Source organism: Solea senegalensis, linkage group LG18, assembly GCF_019176455.1.
Source record: "Solea senegalensis isolate Sse05_10M linkage group LG18, IFAPA_SoseM_1, whole genome shotgun sequence".
NCBI classification, from domain to species: domain Eukaryota; kingdom Metazoa; phylum Chordata; class Actinopteri; order Pleuronectiformes; family Soleidae; genus Solea; species Solea senegalensis.
The window spans coordinates 4,598,552-4,612,857 of NC_058041.1; the positions used below are offsets into that span (position 1 = coordinate 4,598,552).

Consider the following 14,306-nt stretch of genomic DNA (forward strand, 5'->3'; position numbering starts at 1 on the left):
GCTTCTATATGGGAAAGTAAATCTTTTGTGAAAGTTGCAAATATAACAGACTACCGTCGGATGAGTTTGTATTTTTTTTTTTGCGTTGTCCCATCGTAGTGGTCTTTCGTCCTAATGTAAGTGAACGCAACACTTGCATGCGCCAGGGTTGCCAGATCCGCAGTTGTCGGACATGTGATTTTATTTAATTTTAATTTCTTAATAAACTTACTTAAGACAGAAGAAGTCCGTCAGACAAAAAAGAATAGATGCTTCAGATTAATTTTATTTAACACATTTAATAACCAAATGAACTAATGCCCTACTGAGCCATTTTGCAACATTTTGCATTTCCCTTATTTTACAAAATTTTTCACCCCTTCGGATTAGCACACAATGCGATGCGATCCTTTGGGGAGGAAAAATATCAATTCCACTGATTCCTATTCTGATTTTCTGATTAGCCGGCCTGCAGCGTGACATGTACAATTTTCAGGTCTTCTCGTTCATTTTTGTGAAGTTTTTTCCCCAGACCTGGCAACCCTGGTGCGCGCATACACGCATGCGTGAAAAAAGTTCGGCGCTTGTACTAGCTCCTCCGCTAGTCACCTCTCATCAGCGGAGAGGGAAGTAACGTTTTTGAGGGGATTTAAAGACTTAAAAAAAAGAAAACTGGAGACGACGTTAGTAACTGAAGTGACACATGGAGGACGGTGGGGAACTGTAACTACACCCACCACGTCCGGTGTCGGAATCTCGCCACGCAGGGAAATGTTCACGAGTGTGCGGAAGTTTGTGTTTACTGATGTTGTGTTAGCTGGCAGCTAGCTGACTGGCCCTGTTAGCCTGTTAGCGAGGAAGGTGCGCGCGCCTGGACGTTATATGTTCAACTTAACGGTGGAGTGAGACAGCAGACATGTCCCCTTCTGGTTGTATTAGAACATTATATATACACATTTAAAATAAAGTCAGGTAGATGTTACGGTAAGCTGTTAGGTCCACCAAGAAACTCTTTGTAACGTTGGCCAGGACCTTTAAATCTCGTGGGATCGAGTGAAACCCCAGCAACTTATTCTGATTCAGGGAAGAGGAAAACGTCCACATCCACGAGTCACGACCCGCAGGTTCACTTCAGAACTGCGCCGTCAGTCTTTTCATCGTCACGGATGACAGGCTCGTAACTGTGGAGACACTCGCACCGTCCTCACTAACCGGACCTAGTTCACCGACCCCGTCTGTGATGGACCCCCGGTTCAGCTGGTGAGACGCGTGGACACTGACCAGAAGAAGCCAGACCATGGGAGGATGCGTGGGGAGATACTGGGAGGGCTGGGATGACACACAGAGCCGAGGCTCTTCCAGGAACGGCGGGCGAGGAGGTAAGATCCGCGTGTGAGTGGTGGTAGTAATCAGGAATGAGGTACCAGTACCTACATGTACCATTTTCAGTACTTTATATTAGTTTATATTGTTCACTACAAGCCCAAACGTTTGTGATTCACATCGCTATCGTCTATCACATTACTTACTTGCTCACTTAAGTACTTTATTTGTTACTGATGTTTAAACTGTATATCAGTGATTCTCAAAGACTGCGTTGGGACCTGTGTTTGCATTTGTCATGACATTTATGAGGTTTCTTGAATGCATCTTCAAGCTGCTCTAACAGGCTCAACATGCTGTAGATGTAGTGGTTCTCAAACTTTTTATACCAAGTACCACATGAGAAAACATTGAGCTCTGGAAGTTTACCCCATTATCGCCAACATTAAAATACAGTAGTGTAAATAGTCTAAGCGAAGTCAGCTACGGACTTTTCACAGGAGGCAGATTTATTCCCAAATAAGATAATTTGCTCTCTTATCATCCTCCCTTTCCTCATATATACTTCTTACACTGGTATATAGTGAAATTAGATTGAGATGGACTGAGAGATAAGGTTTGAGGTAAGGACTTTTTTGTTATTTGATTCATTTTCTATACAGTCCGGTCACATACCCTGGTATATACAGTAGAACAGTATTTCTAGGTACCACCAGAAGAAGCTCACGTACCACTGGTGGTGCACGTACCACAGTTTGAGAAACAAGGCTATGACTGACGCAAGACAACAGCTGGAATTAGTAAAACCATTGAGAGTATAAACTTTTACCATTTGTTAATTGCATTGTGACAAAGATATCCTTCAAAGTCGGTTTAATTATGCATGTGCTAAGTATAAATACACCCAGTTTACTTTAACGTGCAAATAAAAGACCAAAAATGCCAACACTAGTGTTCGAGACCGGCTCTTTCCTCATGTTTTTCACTCCTGTATCTCCAGTGACCTCTTGTGCTTGGGTTTCACCTCCTTCCTCACCATTGTTTTATTTGTTCTGTGTGGAAACCGTGACTGCTGGTACACACTGTAAAAATACACTTTAGCACGAAGCCACACAGCTAAAGAAAACCCTTTTCTTTCTCTCTCGGTTGGTCAGGGAGGCGTTTTGCTTTTACTGTTCACCACCGTAGATTCTCGTAAAGGTTAAGATCATATGGGAATGATTATTGATTATATTGTACAGAAACAAACACTGAAATTCCCTTGATATGTAATGTAATAACATCCACATCTGTATATAGCAGAAAGATGTTGGCTGGTACAATTTTGCTTTTTGGATTGACCTTGCAGATTGTTCAATACACTTCCCCCCCATAGTTGCAAGTGTAAATGCAAGTCACAGTTACCGTTCTCTCCCTGCCTTCAACTTACATTTTAAGGTCAGTATAGATCCATTCTTTCCTCCCTTTACTTTGGAGAAAGTCAACGAATAAATTAAAGCAGAGTAAAAACATAAATCAGTTTAAAATAGTATACAAAATAAACTTTAAGTTAAATATAAGCATGAAGAACAGCAGTTTAATCCAGGAGTAAAGTAGTTGATAAATTGATTTGTGTGTAATAGGAATGGGCTAGGTACATATAAGTTTATATTTTCTACCGACTGCTTTTTTTAATTATATTTTTGGAAAAGGGTCCCATTCTTTGTGTCCAAAAAGTGTCCAGAAAATCTCAAAATGTCACACTTGTGTTATACGACTTGTGTTTTACGACAATAATGCAACTTTATGTGCATGCTCCATGTCGTCTTCTCCATTTTTGGAGTGTTTATAGCTGTATTTCTATCATGGTACGGTTTGGAATTGGCTTGCTTTTGGACTGAGAACAGTACTTTTACTTGGTAGCGAGATATGTTGCGTGATGTTTTACCGGTGCGACGACAACGAATGACAACTTGTCAATGTTTGTATGAGAATAGACTTTCATGAAATATTTGCAAGGGAGTGGCGCAAACAGCTGACTGTCGTGGGTGGAGCCGGTCTAGCTCCGCCCTGACCTTACTGTACCATTTTACTCTGGTACCCCTAGAGAATGGTGCCAAAGAAGCAGTAATTTGGTGCTATTCCTAATGGAAATGCAAAAACATACGTACCATACTGTACCAAACTGAACCGTTCCACTGGATGGAAATTATACACTACATTGTGAGTAGTTTGATGTTCATGAAGACATTTGTGGAAACAATGCTGTGTTTATGGAAAATGTTTTAATAACAAAAACAAAAAGGTTGAAATGGGAAAGTTCTGTATCTGTGTGGATAACACCTAATTGTACAGATTCACCAACACTACACCTCATCCACCTCACATCGCACCTGCAATAAGGCCGGTTTATTTTTTCACGCCGACAATTTAGAGCCTGTCTCTCAATCCAACAGTGTCCCTCCTGTGTATCAGCTGCTGTCTGTGGTGGTAACACCATCACCCCGTGAACACCATTCTTCAGTGTAGCGAAGGACTGGGCAGGATGTAATTGTTAACCACAAAGCAGAGTCGGTTACATTGATTCCTGCGGATACTGAAATGCCGATGTTTCCCGTCAGGAAGTCGAGTTCATGTTCTTCCCAGAAGATGACATTCCCCCTAAGATAAACACTGGCACCCTGCCCCTCTTTTTTGTCCTTCTACACTTGTCTTTGATAGTGACACATGGGATTTGGATCACTGCTTCAACACTGAGTAAATGTTATATTTACAACCAGACTAAACTGAATGACGCAGGTGCCACGCAGCTGAGTTGGCAGACGGTGTGAAATTCTGCAGAGACAAAAATATTGGTAACATCCAGCATGGTCTTTTTAATGACATCCTGAAAAGACAATGATTTGTCAATGTTTTTAACATTTCATCCCATCAACTGCTGCAAAGCTCCTTTCTGTTGAGATTGTTCAGAGGTTTAAGAGTATGTGAGTCATTTGGACGCAGGTTCTGACATCTTTATGTTGGTTTTTCACTTGATCCTGTTCCAGCAGCAATTGTCTCCAATTTATTCCACAAAGACAGGATGTTTTCAAAATGGTTTCAAGCTTTGTATCAGGGAAACAAAGGAGACATTTTTGACCCCTAGCCACTTGGAAATATCCCAGAATTAGCTTTTCTCAAGCAGAATATGTAATTTTAATGTTTTACTCTTTCTTTCTTTGTTGCTTGCCAATGCAGCTGATGAACAGACTATTTAAAGTCAAAGCTGTCACAGCTGAGATTCCCAGGATTTTGGCGGCGGGTTCATGGTAATATCCTTCCCTGATTGCTATCAACTGACAACTTCCTATGACACCAGACTCTGATCAAAAAAGAACAAGTCACATCATGCCCCACTGCGTCATTCCCTGGCTGCGCTAACAGGGGGAGAATCGTCTCTGCTCAACATCCTCATATAGAGAGCTATGTGAAAGGAAGAGGTCGAACACAATAGAACTCAACAGCTGCGGGGATGGAGACAGAGAGTAGGCCTCAGCAATTATAATAGCGTGGTGGAAAATCTGAGCAAACTTAATGTGTCTGAGGCTCCAGATAAAGAAGAAAATCATCCTTCAGAGGAAGGGTGACAGTTTAAACAGGAGAAAACTGATTATTATCAGATGGGCTTTCTTTGAGACTTTATCTTATGTTGCAGAATGACACATGTACTGTTGTGTTAAGGCAACCAGCGATACAGACGAGACTGAATGTTGCATTGAATTGTCTGTGTGGATTCACCTTGTGTCTGGTTGCATGTTCGCTGGTCTCTGTTATTCAGCAGGAAATGCAGGAAACGGTCATTATTTGCCTCATGTCCAGGGAGTGTTGGCTGTTAAATGTTTTAGGGGCTCAAAGCTACGTTAAGTGTTGTCGTCATTTTCTCAGAAACAGGTACAGTAAAGCTGTAACGGCCACAGATGACCCTGTGTTCTTTGTTTTGTTTGTTTCTCAACACAGGACACCAAGAAACCTGACATGCACTATGATCCTTATACCTTGTTTATGACACACCTTGTACTATTTGGTAATAGCCTCCCGAAGCTTTAAAACATTGTGTAATTCTGCATTACACTGTGATTTGTAGTGAGTTTAGCAAAACTTTTCTGTAATTTTAAGAAATCCTGTTCTGTCAATGAAAGTACAGTTACAATACAGGTGCTAAACATGTCTAAAAGACTTTGGAGGCAAACTACATCTAGAGAGTCCTTAGTGCGGGGGTCATATTGCTGCGTTCCACATCTGTAAAGACCTGCTTCACGTTTCTGGAGTGCGTACAAGGTTGTGGTTCCCTTCATACTTAAAACAATGGCTGGCATCAGTCTAGCGTTCCATACATGTACTCTGTTTCAAATTCTATTTCAGTAGCAGTGATTTCTCACCTGGAAATCGCTCTCGTTTGTGTTTCCATGTATTCTTTGAGTGCCGAGTTGTACATGTTGCTGGTACTGGTGGACTTCTACATATCACCTCAAGCAATGTCGTATGGTTGGCATCATGTGTGCATTGATTAATTCATGTAGGGTCAAAATGGAACCACACAGAAATGAGCAGATGATGAAAACTGCATCGTGCAGACCTTAGAGGACGAGTGAAAGTGTGACCCTGCCCTTAGCAGTCACACATCTTTTGGTGTTATAACTGTGCAGTGCATCAGCTCTGTAGATAATATCTGCTGAAGATATCAGCGAGAACATGTCTCTAAGAGATAAAGAGTGAGTCTGTTAGACCCTCAGCCTTCGTTTTGGTCCACAGCTTCAACCACAGAGTTGCTCACAATACTGTGCTATTTTGACAAATTCACTAATATGAACCATACAGCAGTAGGGCTGTAAAAGTAATTGTTTTCAAACTGAAATCACAGTTTGAAACAAACTATGCAATCAGTTATTTTATGTAAGACATCTGTAAATGGTTTCAGTTATGCCAATTTACGGTTCGTTTTTTTTTTTATTTAATTGAGGCTTATTTTATAAACAATTTCAATTGCAATATCTGCCAGAAAAATCACAGTTAGACATTGTCAGCCATGAGGTTGATCTGCCAACTACTTATCAGTTTAAAGTTAGAATATCTGCAGTGCAGAGGGCAACATCTGCTGCTACACACAGCTCACTGGTTCCTCCACAACCTCAGAAAGATAGGGGAGGGCGTGGGGTTTATCAGTGGCGGGCCTAACGGCCCTCTGTTGTCACAGCAACGGCAGTAAACACAATGTTAAGGGCGTTGAATGGTCACCCTTTTGGTGAAGGCACAAAAACAACTTGGTTAGGTTTATGAGAGGATTGTGGTTTGGGTCAAAATAAGTACTTTCTTAAAGTTTGACTTCTGTGAAACGAAGCCCTCCTCAATATTATTATTATTTAAAGATGCTAGTATTAACAAAAACATGTTATATGCAGATCAGATGGTAGAAAAAGGACTAACAATCATTTTAATATCGCCACCTTGTTAATGTTCGACACGGTTACGTCTTAATACGTGAGAATACACTTCACATCCTCTCACCGCTCCTGTCCCGGGACTCTGAGTGGTGGTGGTGAATAAGTTGGGATTCACTCTTGCTCCAAGTGCTAATCCTACACCAGCACATGTCCTCCAACTTTGCTCCTCCTGAGTCGTCTGCTCTATAAATAATTTGTTTGAGAGAAAGGCAACCTCTTGGATGAGCACTGTCTTCTTCATACTCTCGCCTCCATTTTCCATCACTCCACTCCTCGTCAACTGGCATCTCTGCGCCGCAGGCATTTTGTACATGAGCTTAGGCCTGTTTCATATTTAAGAGGGTGCTGAAAATGTGTTTTTGACGGTCTGTGGATTTCAAATCGGTGTCTGATTTAGAGAAGTATTTTTCAGTGTTTCACTTTTACAGTACATGTACATGAGACATTCCAATTATGTTTTCATTTCTCCGTCAATTTAGTGATTGAGCAAACAACTCTGTCCACTATCTTATTACCTGCACCTTACATTTATTCTATTTTTTTAGCTCCATCTTTCAAAATGATCCTTTCTTACAAATAATATTGTTTAAACAAGGTATCCAACTGGTATCAGTAGGAATTCAAGGTTGTGAAATTGGTATCAGTGTCAGACGGGTGGGAAACAAAGTGTTATGGAGCCACCATCACTAGTAGTGTGACCCTCCACTTAGACTAGTGCTCTCCTGGCCCCAGGTGTGCATCATGTTTACACTGACGGCTGGCAAACACAGGTAAGGTTACATAGACGGATATAAGCTTCACATGCTTCATGCATTTTGCAAACTCTGAATGACCTGCTAAATTTAGATTCGGATGACACAGTGGGATTGAGGTGGGGTGTGATGTTCTCTGTCTCTGGTGACAGCTAGCGTTTCTCTCTGCTGGCAGTGCCGTTTATGACCGCAGAGAGATGAAAGCACAGGATGCAATGTCGTGTTGTTCAGCCATCAATCTGTCCCCTGCAATCCAGAAATGATTGTCTCGCTCGGGTCGGGTTCGGTCACACATGGTAATTCCTTCAAGTGAAACGTAGAGGAGAATGCGATGTGTTTAAATGCTGTTTTTAAACGTGTAATAAATAGATGTTTAATGTGTAAAAATTGGGGATAACAAGTAGAAACTTAAGAACAGGAGTTTATTTACGAAAGGACAGTGAACACAACACATAGGCCATCCGCAGTGGATGACGTGATATAAAAAATCAGCAGTTACACTTCAACAAGAATTATTCAAGAAGAACTGAATGTCGTTAACTCATGTGGTGATGATAACTCAAAAGGTTGTGTGATTCGTGTACCGTAACCATAAATAACCCCAGCCATCCTCTAGCAGATTAGTTCAGGTTGCTACCTTCAGGCCGCAGATGCAGACTGCCGTGGTACAGACTTGACTTGGTTTGGTCAAGTCCTTATGTACACCATAGCAGAACACCATAGACGCCAAGATGTACCATTATCTAACAATCCTTTCCTCCACAGGACGCAATGAGCCTCTAAAGAAAGACCGGCCCAAATGGAAGAGCGACTACCCGATGACGGAGGGACAGCTACGGAGCAAGAGGGATGAGTTCTGGGACACGGCACCAGCATTCGAGGGCCGCAAAGAGATCTGGGACGCGCTGAAGGCCGCTGCTGTGGCACTGGAGTGTAACGACCATGAGCTGGCGCAGGCCATCGTGGACGGAGCCAGTATCACACTGCCACACGGTGAGACCAGAAAATACACAAAAATAGAACCGGAAAATTAAGGTTGGAAAGGTGTAACTTAATTTGTGCTCTGCTCTTCAACACCTATCTCCAGGTACTCTTGCAGAGTGTTACGATGAACTCGGGAACCGCTACCAGCTGCCCGTCTACTGCCTGGCTCCACCCGTGAACCTCATCTCGGAACGCAGCGACGAGGACCCCAGTGACAGTCCGGAACCCCCTGTAGCACCCAAAAAGGAATTCCAGCTCAAGGTAGTCCCCATAATAGTTCATTATTATTATTATACCCTTATTTTATTGATCCCCATCAGGACTACTGGTCCTGGCAGAGCTTGTGCAAAACAAATAATCATGAGATTAATCGTTAGCAGAGAGCAGTAGTGATCACAGTGCAGCACCACTAGCTTGTCATTCACTGCTGTTCTTAAAAGGGCCATTGGAAACAAATGTGGAGTTTTCAAAGCTGTGGCCCTGTCAATTTTTTTTTTTCGTTCCATATGGTTGTTTGAACTTGTCAACAGATGCAGTGCAAGTCCAACACGAGACATGGCAACATTGTCATTTTTTCCATGTCGTCATCTCCTTCATCTAATCCCATCCCATGGCCCCTCGTCCCTCCCAAATTTACAGCAGCCAGATGAGCAGATATGTTAGGAACAAGAGGACATAAGCAACAAGGATAATAAAAAGAAAACAAGCTAGCAAACAATAAAATGAATTAATTCATGTACAAAAATGACTGAAAACAGTCCTGTGATAAAGCTGTAGTTCCTGTTTTAGGGCGAGTTGGCTTTTATTCTTGAAATACAAAAGACAACGTGTGACGCATGTGTCCCCCTCCCCTGTAGGTACGACTGTCCTCAGGTAAGGACCTCCGCCTCAGTGCCAGCATGGCTGACACCATAGGGCTGCTGAAGAAGCAGCTGCAGGCCCAGGAGGACATCGACACCACCCACCAGCGCTGGTTCTTCTCTGGCAAGCTGCTCACGGACAAGACGCGGCTGCAGGACGCTAAGATCCAGAAGGACTTTGTCATTCAGGTCATCGTCAACCCACAGGCCCTGCAAGACCCCAAGCTGTCACCAGCCTTGTCTGAATAAATGAGAATCAACAGGAGTCCAAGTCAACAGGACAAGTGAAGGGAGGACGGATGGGGTGGCAGACACTAAAGGACCAGAGGTGCATCTTAAAGTAGTACTTTGAGGGTTTTTTTGAGGGTGTGGGTGTATGAGGTATTGACAGTGATACCATGTTCTCAGCAAAAGACTCACCTAATTAAATGTACACGTGAAGAGGTCTAAGATATCTTCAGAACATTTTAGCTTCTTCAAACTGAAGTTTGCAAACTGCTCACTTTCCCACACCAAAATCCATGATGAAAATCTGTGTTTTTAGCTTGTGACGACACAGGAGCTGCTATTCTGCATCTTTGGATCATTTTGTGTCACTTTGTTAAGTCAGAATTAAGGATTTCAAACACTGAAGTCAGAAAACGAGACATATGAACTTACAAATGGAGTCAGCAACTCCTCTGTGCCATCATGTAAAATCGCTGATTTTCTCTATGGACTTTGGTTTGGAGAGCGAGAGGTTTCCAGTGGGAAAATTCTGCCTGACAGCAAAGTAAAGCAGCAGACGTGTTCTTAAGATGCTTTAGACTTAAACGGGTGTAGATTTTTAGTAGCCTTTTTGTTTGAAGAGCACCGTGAACTCAGTACTTCATACAGCCACACTTAAATACACCCAAATTGTCCCTTAAATGCTGAAAATGAAACTAAAGTGGTGGAGGTACGTACCAAACTACATGAGGGAGAAACTCTAAAGTGCTGCTTTGTTTTTATCTTTCACGTGTCGTTGAATTTTTGGGGGACATGATCGAGTCAGCCTCTCCGTCTTTTGTCACTTTGAAATGTTAAAGCGAACGTTTATTAGAATTATCAGCCTTGATGTGTGTGTCACATACTTAAGATTGTGCCTCTGCTCTCTTTGTCCGATCTAATGGTAACTTCAGTGCCAATGGAAGAAAATGCAGCAGAAGTAGAAGCACATTTCTTCTTGGACACACCCATGGACTCCTCTGCTCCTCCACAGATCCAGAGGGAGGCGGCAGAGAGCACCCAAACATTTCTTCCCCCACCCCCCCCAACCGTCTTTCTTTTACGGAGGAAATAATGTAATCTGATCTGAGCTTTTTTGCACATTTGAAGATTATTTCTATACGTTTTTTTGTGGTAGTTTGTGTGCCTTCTACATGATAAAACAAACAAAAAAAAGGGTCGTTGTCCGGGAAGATGCTAGTTTTACCACTAAGCTAAGCTCTCTGTGTTTTTTAGATTCAGGAACTCTTTAGATTGACCCGAGCTGTAACTGTTGCCTTTTTTTGTATTATTCTCTGAATCTTTTGCTGAAAAATATGTTGTGTGTGTGTATGTATGAGTGTGTGTTAGGGCAAAAACAATATACAGTATATTTACTCTGATATTTTTCAGTTTGACGTAGCTCACTGAGACACGACTGTTTTCCCCCTTCATTGAATCAAACCTTTTGCATTCAATCATATCCCACGGTCTTAAAAGCAGTGTTACCGTCCACTTAATGTTCCACCTAGACCACTAGGGGGCAGCATAAAATGTCTTTTAGTCTCGTTTTGTCGTCCACCTGATGAATGTTAATGCTGTGTTCAGTCGCCGTTTCTCCTCTGTTAATTTGCAACCTTCCGTCTCTTCTCAAAATGCTTGACTTTCTTCTTCACCAGCATCGATATAGAAAACGGCCGCCCAGCAAATGTATTATGTGATGGGGGGGTGTCAATGAGAGCCATTAGTGGAGCAGTGAACCAAAACAATGAGCCAGAAAAGCTGCAGTGTTGATTCTCAGTATTACAAACAACCAGCTGACATAAAAAAACATTAATGTGATACTTGGCGGACATTTCTCTGAAATTGTCCAGAAAGTCTGCGTGTGAGAAAGAAATGTCCTCAAATGTTGTATTTTGGAACAAAATCTCAGCTACTCCATTACTGAATCTACCGCTAAATCTCCAGTGTGTAAGAGTTAGTGACATCTAATGGTGGAACTGAGTATTGCAACAAACAAGCCTTCAGCCCTCCTTTTACCTGTGCGTCAGGGAACTATGGTGGCCTTCACATACCAGAAAAGATGTGTGCGTTTTAAGTTTCTGCCTGAAAATGTTGTATTTTTTACAGCAGTTATACACCTAAACAAACATACTTGCTTATAAATCCTCCTAATTGTTACACACTGAAACTTTAATTTTCCTTCAGACCCCATTTTCTGACAGTTCATGTCTAAAAACAGCAATAGTTATATAGCTATAGTACTTGAACTATCCCTAATGACGTCACAGTGATGTCATTTTGAATGTGGGCAGACGTGCTTGACGATCATTGTTTTTATTCACTGCTTTACGTTAATTTTCACTTTTACGTTAAAAATCACTTCTTTTTTTTTTACAAATCGTTTATTTTGGGAATTTCTCACTAATTTTAATCTAAACTTGAATGAGCATTTTTCTCTGTACGTGCAATACATTATAGACATAGACCTCATGCATATCTTATATTTTTGACTTCATTAAGCACCGAGTGATGAGTGTTATTAGAATCATGTCAAACTGCAGGTACAAACCCGCCTGTTACAATCATTCACTAACCATTCACAGACTTTCCTTGCTGTCTATTTTCGGGTCCGTCCTTGTGTGTTTGCAGGTTAGGGCGTTTACTGAGCCTCAGGGTGAGGAAAAGATCTGCTCGCAACGTTTGTCGGCGGCGGCGTCCTCGCTGAAAGTGAGCCTTTGTCCTCGCGTCTCTCACCATCTGTCGGTAGTGTGATGCAACACGGAGCGACTGTCGGGTCCCTCAGGGTATGAACTCACAAAAAAGGAAGCTCCTCGCTTATCGCTGTGAACACAAACCATTTTTTGATCCCTTATCAGTACAGAGTCGCTTACAGTAAAGTCACCGCTGAGGTATTTCCAGGGAGGCGAGCACACATTTTGTTTTAATCATGGTTAATTGTTTGGACACAAAGCATAGACTGTATGTAAGAAAGGATGTAGTCTTCTGGGGGGTCGACTCGTTAGGGAAGTACATGTAAAGATGAGCTTACTCGAGGATTTCCTGAGGAGCTAATGGCCTCAATCACTGGTTTCTGCTCTTCTTCAACAGAACATGATGTCAGTTTTGTAAATTATGTTCCCATTTAGAGGAAAATGGATGATAAAGAATGACTTAAGAGAGAGGCGATTGTGATTGACAGCTGATTTTTTTGCTGGACACTTTCTTTTTATTTTGCCTCCTGAAGACTAAGTCCATTTTAATATTGCCTATACAATGATTTTTGATATTGCCTAAATCTACCCTGATGACAAATGTAGCGTAGGATAGTCTGACTATTAATATTTGACATAGGTTTTATTTGTTTGTTTACAGCAGACATTTTTGACCTGTCATAGAAAATGAAAAGCACAAGTGTTGTTTTTTTATATATATATTACACAGCATAGACGCTGCGTCACGTGTCACTCAATTAACATTAATGATTATGTCCGTTAAAGGTCCAGTGTGTTTTATAAAAAAGAAAAGTAGTGGTGAGACTGCAGATTCTGCTCACTACTCCCAATTTCCCAAGTACTTTTGGGAACTACGGTGGCCTTCACATACCAAAAAGGATGTCTGTGTACCTCATTTTGCTTAGATTAATCCTCCTAAATTTTACACCCTGGACCTTTTAGGCAAGAGTTTTACTCTATCAGTGAAAAGTCATGTGCCTGGTGCAGATCCACAAATTAGCCACAGCCAATCAGAACTCGTTTCTATCTTTCTGCTGTTTTTGTTTCCAGTGTTTAGTGTAAACGGAGGATTTCAGTGAGTTGTCACTCCTGTGTTTTCCAATCCACCTCAGTTATTATTTAGGTAGTTTTAGGTAGTTCACACCACCCCAGCTTCAAGTCCTCATTTTAGTTTCACTAAATTTGTTTCCGGTGCATGAAGTTGTGCCTCGAGTCAGTTTTATGCAAAGTTCCCCTCTTCTCCTTAGCTTTCATCTGGAAAAACAAAACTGCACTCAAGTTTCACTTTTTCGGCTTATGCGGAGCTTAATTTTTCAGTCCTCTTTCTTTAGCGGAATGGGTTTATTCTCCCATCTTTTGAGCAGAGGAACGCGACGAGATGTGGTTGAAAGCTCCAGAGTGACTCTTGAATTCAGATTTTCCAGAACATTTGCACTTTTCCTTGCCATCTTCGCTCTACAGTTCTCTATTCAGGAACAACAACAGACAGACGTGGATCAGTACACCGGTCGAGATGCAACACATTTAAATAAGACGCGTAGCTAGACGTCTCCGTGACGACACACAAAGGACTAAAAACTATATGTTTATTAGAACTGGTTCTACAGTAAAAGCCATAAAAAAAAGAAGGAAATGTTTATCTCACAGAAATTATAACTCATTGTCACTGTAACAACTCTGTTTCCCAGAAGGCATTGCAGTAAATCTCAAAACAGTCTTTCCACATTTTCTATACCGTAAAGTATGTGTCTAATTAAAAAAAATAAAGAATTAAAAAAAAAGTGGTATATTTAGACAAAGAGAAAAATTAAAGTCATTATATGAATGTTTCTTGATGATGAATGACACACAATTTATTTTACCACTTGGTGTGTGTTCATTTTATATGCTGGTTTCCTTTTAAATCATGTTTTTAAACTGTTGAATAAAATTCAAAGTATTGTATTGTTCTGCTTTTTCTTCCTCCTTCCTTTTTTTTTTATTTTTTTA

General features: G+C 41.3%; 1 protein-coding gene across 1 annotated transcript; it reads left to right on the forward strand.

Annotated features, from left to right (window-relative positions):
• Positions 1-560: 560 nt before the first annotated feature.
• On the forward strand, positions 561-14,261 carry ubtd1b (ubiquitin domain containing 1b). The gene is made up of 4 exons (XM_044014339.1): positions 561-1,358; positions 8,279-8,506; positions 8,601-8,758; positions 9,355-14,261. Exons 1-4 carry the CDS (start codon positions 1,277-1,279, stop codon positions 9,604-9,606), a joined length of 720 nt encoding a protein of 239 aa, XP_043870274.1. The 5' UTR covers positions 561-1,276; the 3' UTR covers positions 9,607-14,261.
• Positions 14,262-14,306: the final 45 nt, after the last annotated feature.